General features: G+C 43.8%; 1 protein-coding gene across 1 annotated transcript in view; it reads right to left on the bottom strand.

Annotated features, from left to right (window-relative positions):
• Nucleotides 1–3864: 3864 nt before the first annotated feature.
• The window catches only part of DUSP10 (dual specificity phosphatase 10), a 37247-nt gene continuing 17966 nt past the window's right edge, over nt 3865–23145 (bottom strand). The window contains exons 3-4 of the mRNA XM_010992913.3: nt 8960–9331; nt 3865–5144 (exon numbers count right to left, since the gene is read on the bottom strand). Coding sequence (XP_010991215.1) covers nt 4879–5144; nt 8960–9331 — 638 coding nt within the window. The 3' untranslated portion in view covers nt 3865–4878. The remainder of the gene's footprint in view (nt 5145–8959; nt 9332–23145) is intronic.

The following is a 23145-nucleotide window of genomic DNA, read 5'->3' as shown; positions in this document are numbered from 1 at the left end:
CTTGATTACCTCTGCAAAGATGCCATTTCCAAATATGATCACACATTTACGAGGTCTGGGATTTAAATGTCAAAAACATCTTTTTGGCAAATACAACTTAATCTATAATATCCTTATATCTCAGTATTTAAATTACAGGATATCAAAGGGAGAGTGGATCTCAAGTACAAGAGGCACGAACATCACCCCGAGATGGATACATTAGCACATGAGGCCATGCATTCTCCTTTGGAGGAAGGGTTAGTGTCCTGTCAATGCAGAGGTGATAGTGGCATCTTATCAGGTGAAAACATCATTTTCTAATGTCTTTGCTTGGAAGATACATATATATGGTTCAAAGAAGTGTAAATGGACGGAAAGTTGTCAAGGAATGGACTGTGGTGGTTTTGTCCAGTATCAACTTAGCTAAATCAGAAACTGCATTTCCTAGAATTCCTTTTCCTGTCTCACACTGGGTCAAGGTTAGCCTTCAGAGAAATCTGCATGAGATTTGGAAGGCAGAAGTGAAGCAGCAGCCGTCACACTCTGAAGAGGGCACTATGGTAACTGGCACACGTTTTCACTGACCTGGTAGCTCACCTCGACTTAGGGCTGCAGCTGTGACCGCAGCTCCCAAAGCTCTCTCCAGAGCTCTTCCTTTGCTTCACAGGTCCTGCACCACGTATACATTCCGCAGCGTGGGAAAGGACACGAGATCCTCCTCCAAAGTCACCCACACCATGGAGGTTGGTAAAAGGCAAATGTGGGCTCTAGTTTTCCCTCCTAATTCCAGTTCTTCCTCATTCTCCTTTATTCATGCCCACCTTTTGTCCCCGTTAGCTCTGCTGACCCACAGAGACTTCAGCCCATCATTCACGTGGAGGCAACACACTCCCACTGACTTCTTCACTAGACGCAGAGTGTCTTATCCCACGTGTCTTCCTCCAAACACTGGCAAAGGTTGTCACAGAGGAAGAAATTGGGAACAAAGGAAACCCTGGCATTCAGAGTCTACCACCTCCATAAAGTCAGAAAATCTTCTTTAGACAGATTTAATTTTGGACAGTTGTTTCTAAATGCTTTTCTAGTCATTTTACACCTCGTATTCACACATATCCACATATTACAACGGTCTCCAATTAGAACTTAAAACCAACATCAATCCATATTTCCTGAGATTGGATGTTACACGCATGGGAAATTAAACATAGATATAATGTCTTGTGGCTTATTTACCAAAGCCTACTCACAAACAGGGTGATGACCTTATTGATTGATCTCTGTTCAATTTGGCTTGAGCCATTTACCAGCATTCTATCTTAACTTTTCAAGTATGATTCCATTTTCCTAGCTCTTCACTCTGATAGAGTTGTTTTTTTTTTTTTATTATAAACTCCCAGTTTCTCCTATTCCCCGTATTTTATCACCCTTTGGAAAGTTATCTTTCCTCATTTACTATCAATATGTAATTGATGGGTTCGGTAGATTTCTCCCTTCATATCTCCCCTTGTTCATGGCCTCCATTTATCAGCTGCCCTGTCCCACCTCCTGCCCTACCTGTCCTTATCCAAAAGCGGCTGGCACAGGCTTTTCCATGAAATATGAACTCCATATCCTGATTAACATCCATTGATTGGAGATGTATTAACTGTGGAAATAAGTGCTTACAGAGGAGCTGAAGCTGCCGTTCTGTTTCATGTAAAGTAGCAATGCCTGTTGCTTCTGTTCTTTTTCAATTAGATAAGTTATAGGCTCATTTTATTAAATTGTTAAGTTCATCCGGCATGAAACAGCCCTCACTGGATTCTGAGAGCGACGCACGCGTCTGTCAGTCAGACTCTGCTTCTCAGAAGACAACACTGAATTTCCCAGCTCAGCTCCAAAGCTCCCAGGGACCACTGAGGCCCAGAAGCTTTAACTGAGCAGGACCCTGTGGGGCCTCCCTGGCACAGGCCTCTCCCCCATATCCGCTGCTTTGCATCCTCTCTGCAGCACCCATGTAATAGTATCTGAGGCACATGTCCTGAGTTGCTCTGCAGATGCTGTAACTCCTGGCAAACAGAAGATGTTAACTACTCAATGATCATAAGCACACAGCCCCCAGGCCTCCTGGAAGCCACAGACTGATGATGTCAACCCCTGTGACACCCCCCTGCTACTTCATCATCAACAAGAGAACTGTGCACAAGCTGACCACATACCCTGGGATGCCTCCCTCACCTGGCCTTTAAAAATGCTTCACTGAAACCCATCAGGGAGTCAGGGCTTTTTGAGTGTCAGCTGCCCTCGACTCCTTGCTTGGTGTCCTGCAATAAACACTGCACTTTCCTTCACCACGACCTGGTGTCAGCAGACTGGCTTTACTGCATGGGTGAGCAGATCCAAGTTTGGTTTGGTAACAAAACGTAGGGAGTCTGGTTCCTAGAGCAATGGCTCGGCTAACCCATATTGTTTCCACGAAGTGGTTAACATTCCTCATGAAGAAAGAGAGGCTAAGTGACTCAAAACAGATTAGTGAAAAAGACCTGAGTCTCTCTCAGAATTCTTGGTATGCTGGTTGGCAGGATTTCTATCTGCCCCAGGACAGTCTTGTTCTCAAAATCAGAAAGTTCAAAAAACATAAATTATTTCCCTGTAGTTAAAGAAGAGAAACTATATTGATTCTTTGCCTTGTTTTGTTAAAAAGAAAAAAGGAAAAAAAGAAAGGGAATAAATGTTACACTATCAGAACTTTAACATTTAGACTTAGAATAAACCAAAAGAACCATCTAGTAAATCATCGTGTATTTTAAATTACCAATGACATATCACCCCCTGCTCCTTAAATACCTTCCAGCACAAAGAAAATTGTTAGTCTGAAGAGCAGAAGGCACCATAAGAGACTGGCTTTTCACCTTAACACTTTGTAGTAAACCAAAATAATTCGAAACAGCTCTCAGTTAACTCCTGTTAAATTCAGTCTCTACTGTTCTGGTAAAAAAAAAAAAGTTAAATCACTTCTACTAGAAAAGCTTTTTTTTTTTTTTAAATGTCAAAACATATTTCATCATCACATTTGTCAGAAAATGTTCACAAAAATGTTATCTCTAAATGAAGTCCCACAGAATTGAAAATGCTCAGATTCTTCAACTCTTTTACGAACCCCAGGCAAATTTCAGTTTGCTGTGAATCTTCCTTGTAGCCAGTTCCCTCTAGGCATCTATTTTAATAAAACATAAAATAACGCGTGGATTGTATTCTTCCCCTACCCAGCCCTTACTCCTCCTCTGTGGACTGGGAACCTGTGGAACACCAGCTATGTGTTCACCAGGTGTGATGGCAAAGTCGTACTTACGAAGATGAACTCAGTTCACTGGCAAAAGAGTAGGAACTAGCAACGTGTTGCAATGCACACTCTGTGATCACTGTCACCAAAGATGCCAAGTGAGAAAATGACAGTGGAGGAGGTGGGGTGTCAAGACCCTTAATTGGCAGAGTGTCACAAATATTTACCAAAGAGCCACTGGGGAGATCACGGAATTCTAACCAATTAATCTCGCAGTGACCTCATCACCAAGGCTCAAAGGCTGGTGTCGAGGCCCCTCACTCCTTTCAGGAGATGCTACCAGAGGCTTCTGGTTTGTAAGAGGAATTACTTTGGCAGAAGTGGATGGTGGGGCTGTGACAATAGAGGGGATCATGACTGGACTGACTGGAGCTCTTTTACATCCTTATTAATTCTCTCTGCTTCACACTGAGGCCAGAGAATATTTTTCCCTTCCCCATCGCTCTTCCCCTGTGTAAAAATGTGTGTTTATTTCCACTGGGGTTACACGTACAAGTTACCAGAGGTAAGAGATGCTTAAGCCTACGTTGAGGAGGAAAGAGGAGGAAAAAAGACACATCTCCAAATGAGTTTCATTTATATAATGAAAATAAATTTTTACACAATCAACAGAAACACACCAAGTTTTTTTTTTTTGCGAAAAATATTTTTAAATAAATTTTTATCTTTTTTTTTTTTTACATTCTGATATACATATGTAACAAGGTTTATGGCACTGTAACCAGAGTCAAATCAAAGAAAAGAAAATTAAACAAAGGGAAAAGGTGGGAAAGAAAAGTAACTGGTTTCCTTTAATCCCTCTCTATCTCCAAACTGGCAACGTTGCACTATTTGTCTGTCATTCGGCTGCCAGCTCTAACTCGTTTGCACACTCAAAACACCACATTATTGCACAAGAAGCCAGCGAAGGCATATGGTATAATGGTCAGTTCCTTGCTATTTCAAAAAACCTCTGAAACCCAGAAAGGGAGAAAAATAATCCGGAGTATGAAACACACAAAATCAACAGTATCCTTTGCCTCTTTGACGAGTGTGAAGCGTTCTTAGACCACTTAAGCTGCTCTGGTCTTCTCTTTGCACCGCTGAGCACGGCAGGGCTTGGTTTGGTTGGGTTTTTGTTTTCTGTGTGGACAGCCCAGGCAGATCCCGGGCCTTCACGATTCAAGGTCTTGTCTACTAACTTTTGGTTCTTTTTAATTGGTTTAAAGTGTAGCATCTTCGGTCTATGAACCTGCACAGACTAATTCATCGTAAACTCTACAAATAGCTTAAAAGGAAAAAGGGGGAGAAACGAGTTTGATCATATTTTTATTGTTGGCTTAAAAAAATCACTTCTTTAGCCTCCCTGCTTTGTCAGTTCGCGGGAAGTAAATCTCAATGGCATCAAAAGTTAAATTCTTCTCACACTTGTTAAAAATAAAAAGGTTTTTAAACAAGTTTGTCTCCATTCACAACCTTTACCCCCATCTTTAAAAAAAAAGAAAGAAAGAAAAAAGAAAAGAAAAGAACGAATCCATCCTCTTTCCTCTTCGTCTCCTAATGGAGAACAGTAATCCTTTCCAGCCAGACTGTCGTCACACCACCGTCTCCACGCCCATCAGCTTTGGTGTAAGGATTCGCGGTGTCACGCCGTTGTTGAGGTCTTCTTCAAACTCCAGCAACTGCCCCATGAAGTTAAGATTTGGGGAAATAATTGGTCGTTTGCCTTTGACAAATTTATAAGCATCAGTCATGGTCATCCGCGTGTGTTTCATCAAGTAAGCGATGACAATGGTGGCTGAGCGGGACACCCCCGCCTGGCAGTGGATGAGAAGCCCCTTCCCACACTGGTGAGCTTCCTCTGGAGCAAGGGAAAAAGGGAAGAGGCAAAGAGAAGGAGAAAGAGAAAGGGAAGGGGAGAGGTTAATCTTTTATCTAGACTCGACAATGCCATATTCTGTAGAGAAAGAATTCATGAAAACGGTTTTGAAACAAAGTATAATTTACCAGTTAATTATGTATGTTTAATTCACTACGTCCAGAACTGGCTATGTTAGCACATATAAGAAGCTATATTTCTACATTTAAAGAGAAGATGGGGTGAATGAGTCATTCACAAAGTTAACTTCACACATGATGGTGGCCAACTGAAGTGGGAGTCACGACCCAATTAGCTTAAATGTTAAGCAAGCTACTGATTCAGGAGGGCTTTCTGATGAAGGACGTTAATTCCTATCACCACGTCCTGGGATTTATCAAAACTAGTGCTATTGACGATGTCTCTCCCACCTGTGATAGAGGGGAAAAAAAATTTCCTTTTTATACGATAGAATTGCTCTGTACAGGAGCTGGTGTTGAATGGGTAAGAGTTTCAGTCTTATGAAACTCCAAAGGAGGTAGAAGGAACAAAACTCAACTAGAAAGTTACTGTGTTCAGCTTCTCACTAGAAAACCCTACTGTTGCAAGTTAAAGACTTGCAGGGCTCAAGCATAGGGTGTCACCTACATCGGAACAGTTCCAACCCCTCCACATCTGCGCGTGCCTTTCCAACATGGCAATGATGCAGAGGAAGGAGGAATTCCAGTGATGGCTCAGAATCCAGCACGATGGAAAAAGGTAATACTCTAAAGGTTTTCAGATATATCAAAAGCCCAGGAGAAGAGCTTGTGGGCACTGCCTAAGTGGATTCTTAATGACATTCTAAACTAAAAAGCATCCCAAAGAAAGCATCCCTGCAAAAATTACCAACTGGATAAAGGGCAGGAATGGAGAGAGAGCGTTCTAACATAAACTACTTCTGTCGGCTACTCACCGATAAACCAAAGAAAGAAACATCATGCAAGTTTTTATCTTAAAAATCTAGAGATTTAGCTTATTTCTCATAGATAGTAGTATTTTGGGAAAGTATTTCCTGTTTTCAGTTTCTTCTCTTGAGCACATACTATTTAACGATCTCCACCCGAAGACTGGCAAGCTTGGTGGCAAGAAGATGAGCCACAAAGTGCTAGGTGTGAGAACCACTGGTTCCACCTTGTGGTGGACCTTGTGTGGGTCACAACTCCCCAGAGCCTCAGTCTTCCTGTCTGAATAATGGGAATAACATTCCCTAAGCAGGCTTAGGGAGCATGGGAATAATATCACCCAATTCAGGAATAAATAAATGGGCAGAGTTAAACCCTAAACCTAGACTCTGCTTAGTTTATATTACACTCTCTGCGGATGTTATTATGTTTATAAAACCAGCTGTGTTTTCCTTAAAGCAAGACTGTAAGATTTCAGTTTATCTAATGATGGAGCAATGAAAATAAAAAACCGTGCCTGCGCAGGCTGTGATGGGAAATTGTTTTCCAAGTTAAAAGCTATTTACTATTTGTTTTGTTTCCTTCTGCAAAAACCAGGTAAGCCTGAATAATCTATAAGGAATGTGGGTGCTTTGATTGAAATCCTCTTAGAACAAGCACATCTTATGCTACTCATTAAGTGGAAAACGATTTCCTAACTTCCCCCAAGTGGAATTAAGTCAGGTAAAACTGCAGGCATAACATCATGTATCTACCAGGAAGTTCCTCATCTACTTGGCGACAAATTTTCTTTCCCAGGGTTCAAGGTTTGATTCAGAGATTAGTAATAAAGAATCTAGGTTATCTTTGCAACCACAAATGTGGCCCATTAGGAACTTGTAAACACTGCCCTGGTGTATTGCAAAAAGGCCTCTGGCCTTGGAGTCAAAGGCACCAGGCTCTGGCCCCTTCTCTGATACTAAAATTCCTACGACCTTGGAGAAGTCATGTTACTTTTCTGAGTTCAGTGACCACTCAGAATTTCCTTCCAGACTGTCCTTGCATGGTCCTGTGTTGAAAGCACAGTTAGAAAGGAAATACCTGGGCAAAGTCGCCAGAGTTGCCAGCTCTGCAGCACATCCACCTACCCTGATGGGTGGCTATTAAACCCAAGGTTTTGTTTGTTTGTTTGTCTGTTTGTTTGTTTTGTCTTTTATTTTTTTCCTGACAGAGGAGCACCAAACATGAGGGCTCCTCATTTTTGTTCTGTTTTACTTAGTTTTTTGTTTTGTTATTTTTTTAGGAGCCTTCCTCTTGTTCCTCACTCTTCATCAACCAGTAGTGTCGGTTTTTGGCGGGGGAGGGGTCATTTCATAGGTGTGTAGGGCTATCTCATTGCTGTTTTAATTTGTAATTCCCTACTGGTACATGATGTTGAGTGTATCCTTGTTTGCTCATTTACTCTCTGTGTATCTCCTTTGGCCAGGTGTCTGTTCCAGTCTTTACCCATTTTTGATGGGGCTTGTTCCAGAGTTCTTGGTACAATTTGAACACAAATCCTTTATCAGCTATGTATTTTGCAAATACATTTCTTTCAGTTTGTGGTTTATCTTTTGGTTTTCTGAATAAGATATTTTATAGAGTTTATTCTGAGACATTTCTTCCTGAGACAGAGGCCAGTAACAATCTGCTACAGTATTTAGGAAAAGTACTGGGTCACCTCTTCGTGGTAAGAAAGATTGGAGTCACCTGAAAAAAAAAGACTTTGAGTACCTGAGAGGTGCCAGGTGCTCCCCAAATGGTAATTTGAGCCTTGCAACAGTTTGAGGCTACAGAAGCAACGGAAGTCCAAGTTTAGAATTAGGGTTAGGCTGGCCGTTGCTTCCTTCTGGAGATTAAAAGCCTGCTATTGCTAGAATTTTCCTTTTTGGGGAACAACATGGGCTATACAATTTGTTGGCTCCTACTTCAACGAGTCTGGAGTAAACTAAGAAAATCTAGGGCCATCTCATTAGCACTCACGTTCGTGCCCTTGGCGGCCCCATGTTTAAGAACTGAGACAAAGGAAACAGAAGGGAAACACTCCTCAGCCCCCTGCACTTCCCTCTCTCTCCTCTGCACTGATGTGATGCATAAAGATGTCCACTGCAAGATCATGTTTTACTGAGAAAAGCCCTTCAGAAACACCCATGTAGCAAGCACTACCTTCGCCCCAGCCTCATAGAAAGAGGCTGTACCAGCTGCAAATTAATTTAACTCCAAGTAAAGGAGGGGAGGGTGATTTTGGAAGTGGTATCATATTCACAATGCAGCCAGCCCTTGGGATATGTGGGTATTGGTTCCTGGATACCCCCCCCCAGTAAAATTCATGGATGCTCAAGGCCCTTATATAAAATGGCACAGTACAGTCAGCTCTCCAAATCCACGAATCCTCAGATGGGAAACCCGCAGACACCGAGGGCCAACTGTGCTTTACTGCCTGCAAGGCTCAGAGGGATGCTTGTAGACCTCAAAACCGCGCCACCTGCTCTGGCCGCCAAGTTCTTACTTTCCACCAATTCTTTTGACATTACATTATAGAGCATCTCAGTGCTAACCCCTACCCCCTTTCCTTTGAGAACCTGAGGGATGAGGGTTTCTAGTTGAAAGATCCCAACCCAACTGAATTATGGTTCTATTTTATCCAACCTAATGGCTCTCATACACCTGATGGGTTATGACTGAGGAGCATACTTTGGCTGCACCAGGTGGCCGGGCCCGAAAACACCTCAGAGCAGCTTTTTTTTTTTTTTTTTTTTTTTTGCAACACAGGCATAAATCTTGGACTTGCTATCAAAGCAAAAGCCAGAGGGGAAAGGACGGCGGGAGATGAGCAGCCCCGGGGGAGACAGTTACCGATGAACTCGAAAGCCTCTTCAAAGTACTGCCGCAGGTTCTGCTTGTTGCTGTCGGTCGCCGGCAGCCGCTTGTAGTTGAACAAGCCCTTCTCGTAGTGGTAGAGGGGCAGGTGCGTGGTGACGTTGATGATGTAGCCGATGTTGAGCCGCTGCATCGTGTCCAGGTCCTGAGCATCCTGCTCGTTGCCAAGGAATAGGAAGGGCAGGATGGGCGTCAGCTCTGCGTTCTCGATGTCGGGGGTGCTGGGGATGGGCTGAGGTAGCGTGCTCGAGGCCGCAGACGCGCCGCCCCCCACCTCCCGGCACTCCTGGAGCTGGAGGGAGTTGTCACAGAGGTTTTCATGGTTCTGCTTAAAACTGCTAAGTCCACCTGGAACAAAAACACAGCAAGGGAGAATGACTACCGCCCCAGAATCTCCGAGCTGGCAGAAAACGCCACTTTCCTCATAGGAATGAGTGTGCATGGTTGCTTATTACCGAGAAGAGAAGAGAAGAGAAGAGAAGAGAAGAGAAGAGAAGAGAAGAGAAGAGAAGAGAAGAGAAGAGAAGAGAAGAGAAGAGAAGAAAGGAAAGGAAAGGAAAGGAAAGGAAAGGAAAGGAAAGGAAAGGAAAGGAAAGGAAAGGAGAAAAGAAAAGAAAAGAAAAGAAAAGAAAAGAAAAGAAAAGAAAAGGAAAGAAAAGAAAAGAAAAGAAAAGAAAAGAAAAGAAAAGAAAAGAAAAGAAAAGAAAAGAAAAAAACAAACATAAAGTCGATTTGAAGACCCAGGGCAAACTTTGAAGGATATTCCTACACGCAGGACTTTGGAAATGTGCTCTTAATACAAACTGGGGCATGTGCCCCTGGAAAGAGTTCCATGAAGCATCAGGAAATTTCATTAGCAGCAAATCTGATCTGCCTCAAAGAGCCATATGCTCAGTGGCCTATATAGAACCTTGTACTTTGGGCGCCCAGGAAGGCATGGATGACTTCCTCTGGCAGAGAATCTCAGCCAGTATCTGGGTACTGCAGGGGCGTGTCTTGAACCCTTCATAAGCTCACATCACCCGGGAGGCCAAGTTTGCGCCAAGTACAGCAGGGTGGTTATGAGCAGGGACCCTGGAAGAACCAGATTATCTTGGCTATCATTCCAGTTCCACCACTTTCTAAGTCTGTGACCTGGATAAGTTAATTTCTCTCTCTGTGCCTCAATTTCCCCATCTGTAAAATGAAGGTAATGGCATATACCTGTTAGTGTGATTGGGAGTCTGGAGTGAACCAGTGCATGTAAAATATGCAAACTTCCCCCTCATCAAATGCCGTGTAACTCATGGGAGTGTGTCTTAAGGAAATCATCTGTCCCAGGATATCCAGCTAGATGCATAAAGATGTTCGCAACGGCAGTATCTGTTTTCTGGAAAAGCCAAGTAAAATTCAAAAGCATTTTTTTAAAGGGAAAAGTTGTCATATTTACCCAACAGAATATTATGTAGCCATTAAAAGTTGTGAAAGGAATATGAGAATAAAGAAAATGTTTCTACTTAATATTAACTGAAAAAAGCCAATTCAAAAACATTCACCATCCATGTGCTCAAAAGCTTAAGAACCATGCAAGAAAGAACACTTGTTTCAGTTAGGAAATCTTTGGATCACAATTTATTGTTTCAGCTTTTTCTTTAATATCTGTTAGATGCATGGCACACATGGATAAGCCCAAATGATTATTACAAAGGTCAAGCTACACACTGTACATGGAAGGACTATGAAATCTGGGTTGATTTTATTACTACCAAATGAGTTCTAATTCTTATCCACTGGATACACCCTGGCCTTCCCTTTGAACAGAGGGGGAAGTTGGAGATCTCCTAGAAGCTGAAAGCCACCACAACCAACATTCCCCCACCCCAGCCCAGAGAGATGCCTTACTTCTGTCTTGATAGTTTCAGCAGATAAGGGAGGAAACATAAAGTGTGAACAGGATATGGCTGTGTTGAAATAAATACAGGAAGTCTATCTGTCTGCTGGTTTCTGAACCCAACATATGTCCTTCTCCATTTCGAGTCCCATCTTTGGCAACCACAGCAGGAAGCCCCAGACTGTAACCCAGACCAAGTCTCAGGGCCGCTTAGAGCCAATGTACGTGGGTCGTATGAACCAGAGAAGTCGTGTTTTCATGAATACCCGGCAGTGACTCAGAGCTCATACGATGGGGGTAATGTTATGATCATCTGTAAGTGTTGAAACCTACCTTCACTTTTTGAAAAGAAGAACAGGAACTATAAATTCATTTTAATGGATTTCTAGAATTAAACTCTGGCTTGATGTATTATTAGTTTATTCTGATATGAAATAATGATTTAAAAAAAAAGTTTTCCTGGATCCAAAGAGATCATTTTTAAAGTAGACAGAAGAAATGGAAGCCACCAGAAAAAGTTCATGAGTGAATACCTAAACAAAAATTTGAAATTACCCACTGTCACCTCCACAAAAGAGACTTGAAAGAGTTGTTTTAAAATCTGCTCAGCTTTGTCTCCATAAAATCCAAGTAAAGAGTTCCACACTGGTTCTGTGATGGGAACCTAATTCACTTTTTTTTTTCCCCTTAAGAAAAAGACAGTTGTTACACTTTTCCATATAAGATGAGAGGACAGAACAACAAAACAAACTCAAAAGAAGTCTTGAAGGGGGTGGGTTGAGGAGGTTCTCTCTGTTCTTACTTAGGGTACTCAGGCTGTAATTTGTCTTAAAAGCAGCTAGCTTAAAAAAAAATGCACGCCAGAAAACCACACACACAGAAAAAAGCAGCATACAGCTTTTTAAAATTCTGTCTCTAACACCTCCTTTCCCAATGACATCAGCTGGAGGCTCCCCACCTGCCCAGTTGCCATAGCAGTTACACAAAGACATACAATGACATCAGTTGGCATGATATCAGCTCTTTGAGTGCAAACAATACAAGAAGAACTACTTTGTTTAAGGCCTTTGGTACAACTGTGTTCTGGGGAGCCAATGATGTAATGCTAACAGGTGGCATGGGCCTTCCATTTGCCTAATGGGGGGAAAAAAACCCATGGGGGAGGGAGGGGGAGGGAATCTGAGACAGACAGACACAGAATGCTCTGAATCCCAGGGGGTGTTCACATGCAAAATTATGTGTATATTGTATGTTTAAGCCACGTGGGAACTCTGTTGATCGCATATTTGGAGAGTGAATAGAAAAGGAAATATTCTAATTCACACATATTCGCTCAACAAGGAAACTCTCATGGAGGGATAGGAACAAACACTCTGTTCAATTGCCAGTCTGCTGACCAGCGGCGGCATCAGTTCTCATTAAGGGCTGTGCACATCTATATGCTGCGGTTAAAGAACTCTCTCTGGGGACGGTGTTAAGGCCAAATGAACCAGTAGAAGCTCACACTGGTGGTTTTTAGAGAGAAATGTCTGCAGGGAAGATGGTTTCCTTCCCTTAGGGGTTTGGGGTTGGAAGCCGGGGTGGGGTAAAGGGAAGGAGGAGTGCTAATATGGTTCTCTCTTCCAACTACTTTTCTTCTACCCCACTCCATCGTGGCCTACTACAGCCTGAACAGACTGGCCACTTAATGAGTTTTGATTATTTCATATTTGTCATTACTATATAGGAACATTACAACATGATAACTAACAACTGAAGTAGAGGCAGTGAAGCCTGGTGGCTTCACTGAAGGGGTAGAGGCAGGCAGACCCAGGCTGCAAATGTGATGCTGTCTCATGAGAGTTGTGAGACCTGTAATAAATCCCTTTCCTTCATTAAGCCTCAGTTTACCAATCTGTAAAATGGATAAAAATGTCACCTCCCCATAGAGTTGTGGTACAGGAAGCCTGGGTAAACAGTTTGATATATAATCAGGCATTCGACAAATAATGTCTTATTACTCCAATGTTATCCCTGCCGTCCTTACTGCCAGTTGATCTTGGCACCCAGAGGTCCCCGAGAACCCTAAACGCGGTGCGGTGATCCTGAGGTCAGAATGCTCGGGCCTGAATCCCAGCACCACCAAACTCTAGCTCTGAGACCTGGTGCAAGTTTCTGATCTCCTGGTTTCCCCGTTTCCCCACATATAAAACAAAGACACCTACTTTACATGACAGTTTTGACGATTAAACTGACTTAAAAAAAATACTTTGAAACAGTATCTAGCACATATGAAGCACTTTTTTCATTACTTGGGAAAACTACCATTTTAAAGATTTTTTTTTTTAAATCTACCTAATATAAAGACTCTAAATGATAAGGAAGCTAATTTTCCAGAGTCTTTATTTTTAAAAGCTTATTGAAAAAGAACAAGAAACCAAGGTATCTGAGCAGTTTTTAGAGTTTAAATAATAGACTTTTCTTCATAAAGAAAGCAGCAGCTCCCTCTCCTTCCTAAACGAGTACCTCTGATGTCATTTTCTTTGTCCCAGCTTTCCCAATAAAGCCTGCATGGCTTCGGAGTCCTGGCTTTTCCAGAGAAGACTGGATGTTTTCAATAAAATCCCTCTTGTCCCCTCTCCGTCCCCCTCTTCCCTGTGCCCCCATGTCCCCAGCAGGCTGAGTCATCTCCATGGACACTCAATGCCCACAGTTATCAGCGCAAATTCTTTCTAGGCAGGAGCAACAATGCTGGAAGCAAACATTTCAAACCTTATCTCCAAACCAGGTTCTCTGCCAGAATGAGTATGGTCAGCACGATGATTCTGAATGGCCACAACGAAAACTGCCCAGCACCCCTAAGCAATGTGTAGCCATCCAACTGGCTAGTTTCCTCCAACAGGAGATCAGCGAGGTGATGGTCCCCCAGAGGCCATGGATTCTAGTTTTAGTGGGGAACCTCTCTTTGTAGACGTGTTTCAGCCCCTGTAGCTGTTTTGGCCATTGCTGGCCTAGAAACACAAGAGTCCTGTGTCACGTGCTTCAGAAGCAGTGCTCTGGGTGGCAATTTAAAGAAACCACATCCAACTGCAGACTCTATCAACAGATTTCCATATTCCAAAGATGGCCAGCACTTTTGCACACAGGTGTTTTTGGCTTGATGGTAAGTTGAAAAGTGGGCATTTTCCAGAAATTTAAGGAAAACTCTCACTGAAGGTCAGCAAGTGGCATTAACACCCAAAGAAAGGTGGAAGGGCACTCAAGCTGGACTTTTCCACAAACTTGCTGCAAATATACCGATTGCCCCTTTTTGTTGTCTAGCTTTTCTTACCGGGTGACTAGTTTTTTAAAATTAAATGGTACTTGATAATAGTGGTTAGGAACAAAGATGCTGGAGCCAGACTGTCTGTGTTTAGAATCCTGGCTCCCATCACGAACCGGCTGTGTTACCTTGGTGAGCTACTTAACACCTCTGCACCTCAATCTCCACATCTATAATGTGGAGTTAACAGCAGTATCCATCTCACAGGCTTTTAATGTGGGTAAAATGCTACATGAGGTAGATAACATCACTATAAAAGGGAAAGATAACTGGTGTAAGTGGGTCTTCATGGATGCTATTTTGTGGGTTCTCCGTGGAAACTGAAGTCCCTCTCAGCCGACTGTCAGGATTCCACTCTCACGAGGATCCTTGTGGAAGAAACAGAGCTTGGATAATTTGGAACTGACATCAGGCTTCCTGACTTGAAACTCCCAAAGAAGGGGTCAGAGTTGTTTCATACTTTTCAGGGCAGAAAATCATCACCTTAACAGGAAAAATATTAGGGATATTAGCTAGATCCACAAAGATTACTTCTACCTCTTGTTTTCCATGAGATTGTCTTCATAGGTCCTAAACAGGTCTGGGTATTTTGTAGTAGGAATGATTTCAAGTTCAACGCCAGATGGTGTCACCTCAACTGTCTTATGATCCTGTCCCCAGGGAACGTGTATTCTTCCCTAAGGGGAATTAAGGGAGGCTGTATCGTTTTGCTGGTGGGGACCATGAGTCAGAGAGGAGTTCCCCTATAATCACATCATTTCATTGCTCACAAGTGAAATGTCCAACACGTGAAAAAACATAAGCAAGGAGTTACCATACAGCTTAACACTCTTTGAAAAAAAATTAGGATCTTGAATTCAGTTGAGCACATGTTGATTATTTGCATAAATATCATTAAGTGTTCCAGGAAGATATATCTGCACATATGTTAGTCCCTTGCTGCATGGATTTTTTTTTTTTTTTTTTACTGTCTGGTGTCTCTGGTTGGAGATACAAGTTCTCTAGGGATTTATTTTAAAAGCGAACTCGAGAAGGCAGTCTGTTCTCTACAAGGCAGCAGGGGAAGAGTGCAGGGGTAGTCTTATTTAAATCCCTTTGTACACGGGATTTAGCTGTGTCACAGGAAGACAGGTGATCTGTTGATGCATTTGATACCAAAAGCTGTAGGGAACTGATTGATCTCTTGGTCATGGACGGGTGATCAGTTTCTTTTTGGAAATAATTTACAGAAATTAAAAGAGAAGTAAAAGGATCTCTCTGGTATCTATTTTACCTAATGCCATAAGGAGAATTACTTCAAGAATGCCCCTCCCCAAACTGTCTTCCCATAACAGACTAAAGAGGACTCCTGTCCTTTTACTTAATAGTAATCTAACCGAGTTGTATTTGATGAGGTTCCGAGAGAACAAAAAGAAAATTCGTGAAAAGTTTATACCAGAGTCTTCTCAAGTTTTGAGTTCATGATACAATCCTTTCGTTGGCTCTTCTGCTGGACAAAAATCACCCTTGAGACTACTGATGCTTACCTGAGATAGGTATTGCTTGTAGCATCATTGCAACTCAGGGACCTCATTTTTGTTTACCTCAGATTATGTGCCATCCCTTTCACCCCAGCAATTTGGTAGATTATAAAATCTAGCATTCAGGAAATCAGCTAATATTTGACTACAATAAATACCAAGAACTAAAAACAAGAACTTTCGCTCCTTCCTCATCTTTGTGTAATTTACAGCGTGCTTTCAGCTAAATTTTTGATTCTACATACTTCTACAACTCTTTTCAATTATTAACTTGTTTGGGGGCTCTTTATTTCTCATGTTTTAAAATACGTTGTTTCCCTCTTTGACTGATAAAAATCTTTGTAATGCCCTCAATGGAAAAAAAAATTTTTTTTTAAATCCCGCCTAAATATTTCCCTCAAGAAAGTGAACTGAGTCAGAAAGTTCCCATGACTTGGGAACTATGATTTGCAAAAATTGAAAATGAAGCTTTAATTGTATGCCTTCCAAGAAATGCTGACCCTAGCATGTTTTTGTCAAAGTTTAAAAGATTCTCTTTCTGTCTCCACCACCTCACCCTCAGCTCAAAGTCGCCTTTGTCCCCTCCCCTCTGGCAACCACTAGTTTGTTCTCTGTATCTAATGAGTTTGTTTCTGTTTTGTTTTGTTTGTTCATTTGTTTCATTGGTAGGGGGACAAGCAACATAGATAAAGGGGATTAAGAGATACAAAGTTCCAGCTATAAAATATACCAGTCATGCAGATGAAATGTATAGCATAGGGAATACAGTTAATAATATTGTAATAACTCTGGAGGGTGATGGACGGTAACCAGACTCACCATGGTGATTATTTTGGAATGTAAAAAAATATCAAATCGCTGTGTTGTACACCTGAAACTAACATAATATCGTATGTCAACTCCAACTCAATAGAAAATAAAATGAGCTAATTTTATGGTACATAAATGATAGCTCCATAAAGCTACTTTAAAAACAAATAAAAACAAAACAAAAACAAACACACAAAAAAGAAGTTGCCCCAGGTGCATATAAGTCCCTTTACTACAGAATTGGTGCAGAAAAGGGCCAGGGATTAAATTTCAACCTGCTGAAGCAGCTCTGGATTGCGCGCGCGCGCGCGCGCGCACACACACACATACACACACACACACACACACACACACGTACACACAGGCAGCTTCCGGTTAGCACCCTTGGAGGGAGATACACTTCTATTGCTCCCTTCTGACCATCCCTGCTTTAAGGCTTTAATGAGTAACCAGTGTTTATGATTCCACAAGTTTAATTTGTGTGTATTTGAATAACACGGGCAGATCTTTGAAAGGCTACTTCACAAGCACGTAAATACAGCCTGTGTCTTTAAATCTGTTACCTCATTTATTTACATTAGAACAGAAGGCACTGCCAGAAGCAACAGCTGATGACAGTCATGTAATTTTCCACAAAGACAACAATTAAGCAGCCTTGTGTTATTTTAATGAGCAGATGACTTTTCTGTGAGCAGGCTTCAAACTGTTAAGATCACAGAGTTCCCACAGCCAGGAAGCCCTGGATTTTTGCAGAAGTCACTGTGACTTTAAGGAACAGCACCCTTTGGCCTGTCTTGGCTCCTCTCCATCCCTCCCCACCTCCCCATCGGTTCTGTCATAAACTTCAAGAGGAAAACAGGAGAGAAGCAGATGCTACCTGGAATACCCTAGAATCTTAAATATCCAATGAATCCACAGAATATTTTTTAACCTATTTTGGAAAGAGTCGAGGGTGGGGGTGGGAAAAGTGGTCAAGTCTCCGTCCCCGCCCCCCACACCCTAAGGCTCCATTCGTGCAGAGAACCCCATCTGTACACCCACCATCCCCATTCTACCTCCAAAAAATTGCAAGAAGCACCACGTGGAGGGCGGGGGATGGGCATAATTGACTTCCCCAAGTCACTTGCTCAGCCTGAGTGGCAGGAGGAGCCTGGATTGGTCAGAGCAGAAGTTTCCCGGGGATCCAGTTGCCCCCTTCGTCCCCTCAGTCTGTCCAAAGCCCCGCCTGGGGGAGTCTAATTTTCACAGGGAGTTCATCAACCCCTAGACTGAGCCGCACTCCCACTCACAAAACTGCTGAGGAAAGAGAGTGTTTCTTCTCATGACGCCCAGGGGCTTTGGGAGTCAATCACGTGAACGGCTTGCCACCAAGAAGTGCGACTGTCCAAATGCAGGCTGGGTTTATGGAGGGAACAGAAAAACAGCCACGTTCCAGCCTCAGGCTCCTGGCCATTTGCAAGTTCCGATTCCCCTCTGATTTCTCTAACCCTCCATGTCTAGACTTCATCTATGTCCGCCCAGACCAGCCAGCTCCCCGGGCAACAGGAACGTCATAAAAACGCAGCGCAAGTCTCTGGGTTTTCTTCAGAGACACCCCAGTTCTATGAACACACATTTCACTGGGAGCAAGCCCTCCCAGCCACTTATAGACTTGAGTGACGGGCTGAAGATGTCCCTTCCGTCTCCCCTCCTCCCTCCCTCCCCACCGGACAGGGTCCAGTGGGAGGAGATGGATGATAAATATACAAACACACAAATAAAAAGGTAATGATTAATGATGATTAGGGCTATGAGGTGCCCTCCGGTTCCTGGGTGCTGGGAGAGGGGACTAATTGGATCAGGGTTCATGGAAGACTCCTCTGGTGATAAGAAGGGATTGACTGGTTTGGAAAAGAGGGATCGGGAAGGGAGCCAGGAGGATAGTCCAATGGAGGCAGAGAGAACCACACCGGGAGTGGGTGGGGAAGGCAGGACACTCAGGAGGCCTGCAATGACTCAGAGGGATGGAAGATGGGGAGCAGTGTGAACTTGCAGGGGAGACAGTGGAGAATGGCCAGTGGAAGGCAAAGAAGTCCGCAGAGGGCCTCTCAGGGACATTCAGCCGTTGCGATTTTATCCTAAGTTCAGGGAGGCCCCTGAATGTTTAGAAGTCCATAATATGTGATCGATATGGGTTTGAAAGGACAAGGGAGAGAAAAAGAGAGCTAGAAAAAAATTCATCAGATTTAGGTGCAATGTACCTATATTTCAAACCCTGGACAAAATTCATACACTTTCTTTGCCAGAATACATGTTTTGTCCCCGTTAGGGACTGAATTGTGTCTCTCCCACAAATTCACATTCTGAAGCCTTAACCCCAATGTGACAGTATTTGGAGATGGAGCCTTTGAGAGATAATTAGGTTAATGAGCTCATAAGAGTGGGTGGGGGCCTCATGATGGGGGTTAGTGCCCTTATAAGAAGAGACACCAGAGAGCTTGGTCTCTTTCTGCCTCTCTCTTCCCTCTCCTGTTCTCTCTCTCTCTCCCATTGAGGACAAAGACATAGCAAGAATGTAGCCATCTGCAAGCCAGGAAGACCTCACCAGAACTTGACCATCCTAGCACCCCGATCTCGGACTTCCACCCTCTAGAACTATGAGAAAATAAATGTCTGTTGTTGAAGTTACCCAGTCTATGGTAATTTCTTGTGGCAGCCCCAGCAGACAAACACAAGGTCCCTTTTAATTCCCAGGATAGCTTCCTTTTTTAAAATATAAATTATAATTCTTACTTTTGAAGAACCATATCAAAACCCCTGGACTGCCTGAGACCCTGGCCTCTGGGAGCCAACCCAAGGTGGTGCTGTATCTTAAAGTCAAGCCAGAAATGGTCCAAAGTTAAGACAGGGATGCTGCCTGAAGGACTGGCATGCTCCTAAGAGGCAAATCCATGGGATCTTCCAGAACCTTCATTCCACAAATCAGCCGCAAGCCCAGAGCCCACTTCTTCCCAAAGACACATGCTTCCTCATCAGTTACACCCTCCCTGTGGGTCAGCATTGACCCATGCCCTCCCTGAGCATCTCTCTGGGCTGAAGAACAGTTTAGCTGGAGCTTTCTGTGTATTTGGGAAGCTACTCGATACCATGTTAGGGCTTCGCCTTCTCTGTTCGCTGCAAAACTCAATACCTGTTAATCCATCAAGACAGATTAAGGGATGGGAAAAAAATCCATGAGATCATACCAGAAGGCTGGAGAGAGAAGAATGTTAACAGGAGGAGAGTGCTGTAAAACTCAAAGCCATGTTTTCCCCAAGAGCCCAAGCAGATACTCTCCATTATTGTTTAACTCTCTGAAGAGGGAAAACATTCTTTGCTTTTTCAGTGCAGAAGTTTAAATAACGAAGCATTGCTAAACAAACAAACAGAGGAAAAGCCAGTAAATCTATTCATTAAACAAGCCCACTGTTCAAAAGGGATACTGTTGCTCAACCCACCTCCCCTGAGGACCAACATTTATCTTCGACTCCAAATTAAACCCATCACAACTTCACAGCAAAAGTATGTTTCCCAATGGGATTTAAGTAGAGTCCAATTAAGTAAATCTCTAGAAGTCTCAAGAGCCAGCCTCCAGAGAGAACATATTTCTACTGGGAAACATCCCACTGGAAATTACTCTCATAAAAGGTCATCTAAAAACATCCATGACAAGAGGAGGGAGAAAAGGCAGGAAGCAAGACAAGGTCACACTAGTGAAACCCAGGCGGGTTCCATCACAACGAAGTGTATGGAAGCGCCCAGGAAAAAACACTGTGTGCATCTCGGCTCACTGTGTATGAACCCCCTGTGTCCAGACAAACAGCTTGGACCATGATGTGTCTTAACGTGATCTGGAGGTCAAAGGGCTGTGGCTTAGGGAACTCAGGAAGCGGTAGGGGAAAGGATCAAGTGTCAATATCGAAATGTGAATTGTTTTACTGAACCAAGGTTTTCAGTTCACAAAAGGCATAGCAACAACTTCCCCAAGTCACTGAGCTGAATTCTATATTTGGCAAGAATATGAAGCAAGGCTGAGCATCAAGTATAAACTGCCCCAGAGAGCAGGTGTGAGCTCTCCTGGCGCAGGGGTTCACCCAGCCGGCCATGCCAACGGTCAGACCCTTATGTGAGGGCTTTGCTTGGGGAGGTCAGTCTGAAGCCCGATGAGGCCTCTGTGCACTGACAGATACACGAGTTTGCATCAGGTCAAAAGCCAGCATGACCCCACTTCGTGGACTATCTTCTGGGATGAAGGGGACAACAGAACAACTAAGAGGCCAGTACATCTCTGAGGAGGCGGGCTGGGATTAGACAATGCTGACGTGGATTTGAGGCTAAGTGGAAATCCAGATAAGTCATGGTCAGTTCAGCCTGGGACATGGGGAAGGAGAGGGGACCTGGGATGCACCCCACCTCTGGCACCATCAGACCTCCCAGCCACATCCCCTTGAAGCCATGCCTAACGTTGCTCAGGGGGACAGACGTCCTGACAGAAAGGACTTGGAAAGCAGCCCTTCTTTCCACCCTCAAGCCACCTTGGGTGCTAGCTCTGTCACCTCTTCTGCCAGCTGCAGAAAATCAGGAATCTGGATCATCTGTAAGTGTCTCCCAATTCCAGCATTCTGTTACTTCAGCACAGTTTGGATATAGTGACACTGATGAAATGACAGCAAGAACGAGGCCAGCTGTCGCAGGGTGGGTGAGGCCTGGGTGATCTGCCTCCCACCTCAGGGCCTTTGCCCTGGCTGTTCCCGCCTGCTGGGACTCCCTTCCCCGAGATCCTCACTTAGGTGATTCTGATCTCACGTCACGTGGGGTCTCCTCACAAAGGGCCTCCCTGACGCCCACGCACAGCGGCCCCCCTCCTTTAGCTCTTTCACCAAATCGTGGCGTTTCAAAGTTTTGCCGTCTTCGCCCCTCGGTTCTCTGAAATTGCTTGCTGACTTCATCACTCCGTGGTTAGTACTATAATGTGGACCCCAAGAAAGCCGAGCTGTCGTCTGTCTTAGAGGAAACACAGCATCACTGTGCTGTGGCTCAGGCAGCCTCTGCACCTTCCAGCAGTCTGATCTTGGCTGAGTTCCTTGGCCTTCTCGAATCCTAGTTTCCTCTTTTGCAAAATACGGCTAATAATAGTACCAACAGGCAACAGTAGAGTTATTGCAAGGACTTAATCAGCTAATACTGGTAGTTATTAATAGAAAATGCAAGTTTCACTGTTTAGCACCTAGAGCAACACCTGATTTGTATAGCAGGTGCTCATTAAATATTTCTACAGTAAACGAACTTCAGAATGAGACAAGAGAGGGCCAGTTAGTTGTAAAGCTTGTGTTATGTGTTGCTCGGCATAATGCTAGGAATTTCGGAGATTAAAACAACTTTTGAAATATATACAGCCCCTGAAGATAAATCTAATGAGAGAAAGGAGGAGAGATGAAGGAACATTAGAGGAAACAGGAAACCCCTGGCAGAAGACTCGTTTTAAAGACATCAGGGGTAATGCCATCTGGCTGTGACTTGGGCAGGGCAGGTTTGGGGCCAGCCAGGTGAATTTAGCATGAGGACCCAGAAATCCTGTCACTCCCCTGGCTGGGAAGCGGAGCCGGAAAGGCTGATGGAAACGGACAGCCTGCAGGAGTGTCAGGTGTAAGTGTGACAAATAGCCACACCAGGGGACGGCTGGGGTCCCAGACGATTCACACCTGGTGGCCTCTAACCCTTTCTCCTCTCTCCTCGTGTCCTCCTTGGACATTCTACACAAGTGATAAAGGGATTGAAAAAGCCAGAATGAGAAAAGAAGACTTAGGAGAGAGCGCTTGGCCTGAGGGATGTCGGGGGACCCCAGTCCATCTCCACACACATTTGTTAAGCACTAAGTGTGGGCTGAGGGGACAGTACTGAGAGCACAAAACTCAACAAGACCTGGTCTGGCTAACTGACTCGCGCACTCATACACGGTGAGGGCAACAGATGGATTCACACAGTATCTTCACCACCCCGGGGCTGTTTCTCCTGCCTCCTGTTGAAGGGACTAAATGTTGGATCTAAAATCAGGAATTCTGGGTTCCTCTTGTCCCTTTCACTAAACCTGCCACCTTCAGGCAAGTTCCTTAACCACGAAGCCATTTCAAAACATAATCGTATCTTAAGAGCTTTTTCTTCAAACACAGGATTTTCCTCTTCTCTAAAAAAAAAAGATGGTTACATCCCTTCTTATTCCACAGGGGTAACTTTCCGGGTGCTCTTACAAGACAGGGAAGGGGCCTCAGGGCCTCCGGTCCTCTGGAAGGTGAGATGCTCGGGGACACAGCGTGAGAGGAAAACACCCAGTCTTCTGTGCCTCTGTGGTTGGTTCTGATGAATCCTCTCTCCTTCTTAGAAACTGGGGCTGAACTCTCACAGCTACTGAGAGTGCCTAAGAGTTCACTGCCCGCAACCTTCACGCTGAACGGTTCTGAACAGCAAGCCGGGCAGAGTGGCAGGATGAAACGTGCCCAGAGCTGGCCCAGGCAGGTAGAAATCGAGTCATCTTGGGCATTTCAAGACACCTCTTCTCCAACTCGAGAAGCTTTTTTTGTTTCATTCCTGGCTTTCACCGGTAAGGGACCCTTCTCTGGCAATAACTACACAGCTTAAGTTTATA

This window comes from Camelus dromedarius, chromosome 21, assembly GCF_036321535.1.
Source record: "Camelus dromedarius isolate mCamDro1 chromosome 21, mCamDro1.pat, whole genome shotgun sequence".
NCBI classification, from domain to species: Eukaryota; Metazoa; Chordata; class Mammalia; order Artiodactyla; family Camelidae; genus Camelus; species Camelus dromedarius.
The sequence above is the reverse complement of the archived record's forward strand: the minus strand, read 5'-3'. Positions and strand labels throughout refer to the sequence as shown.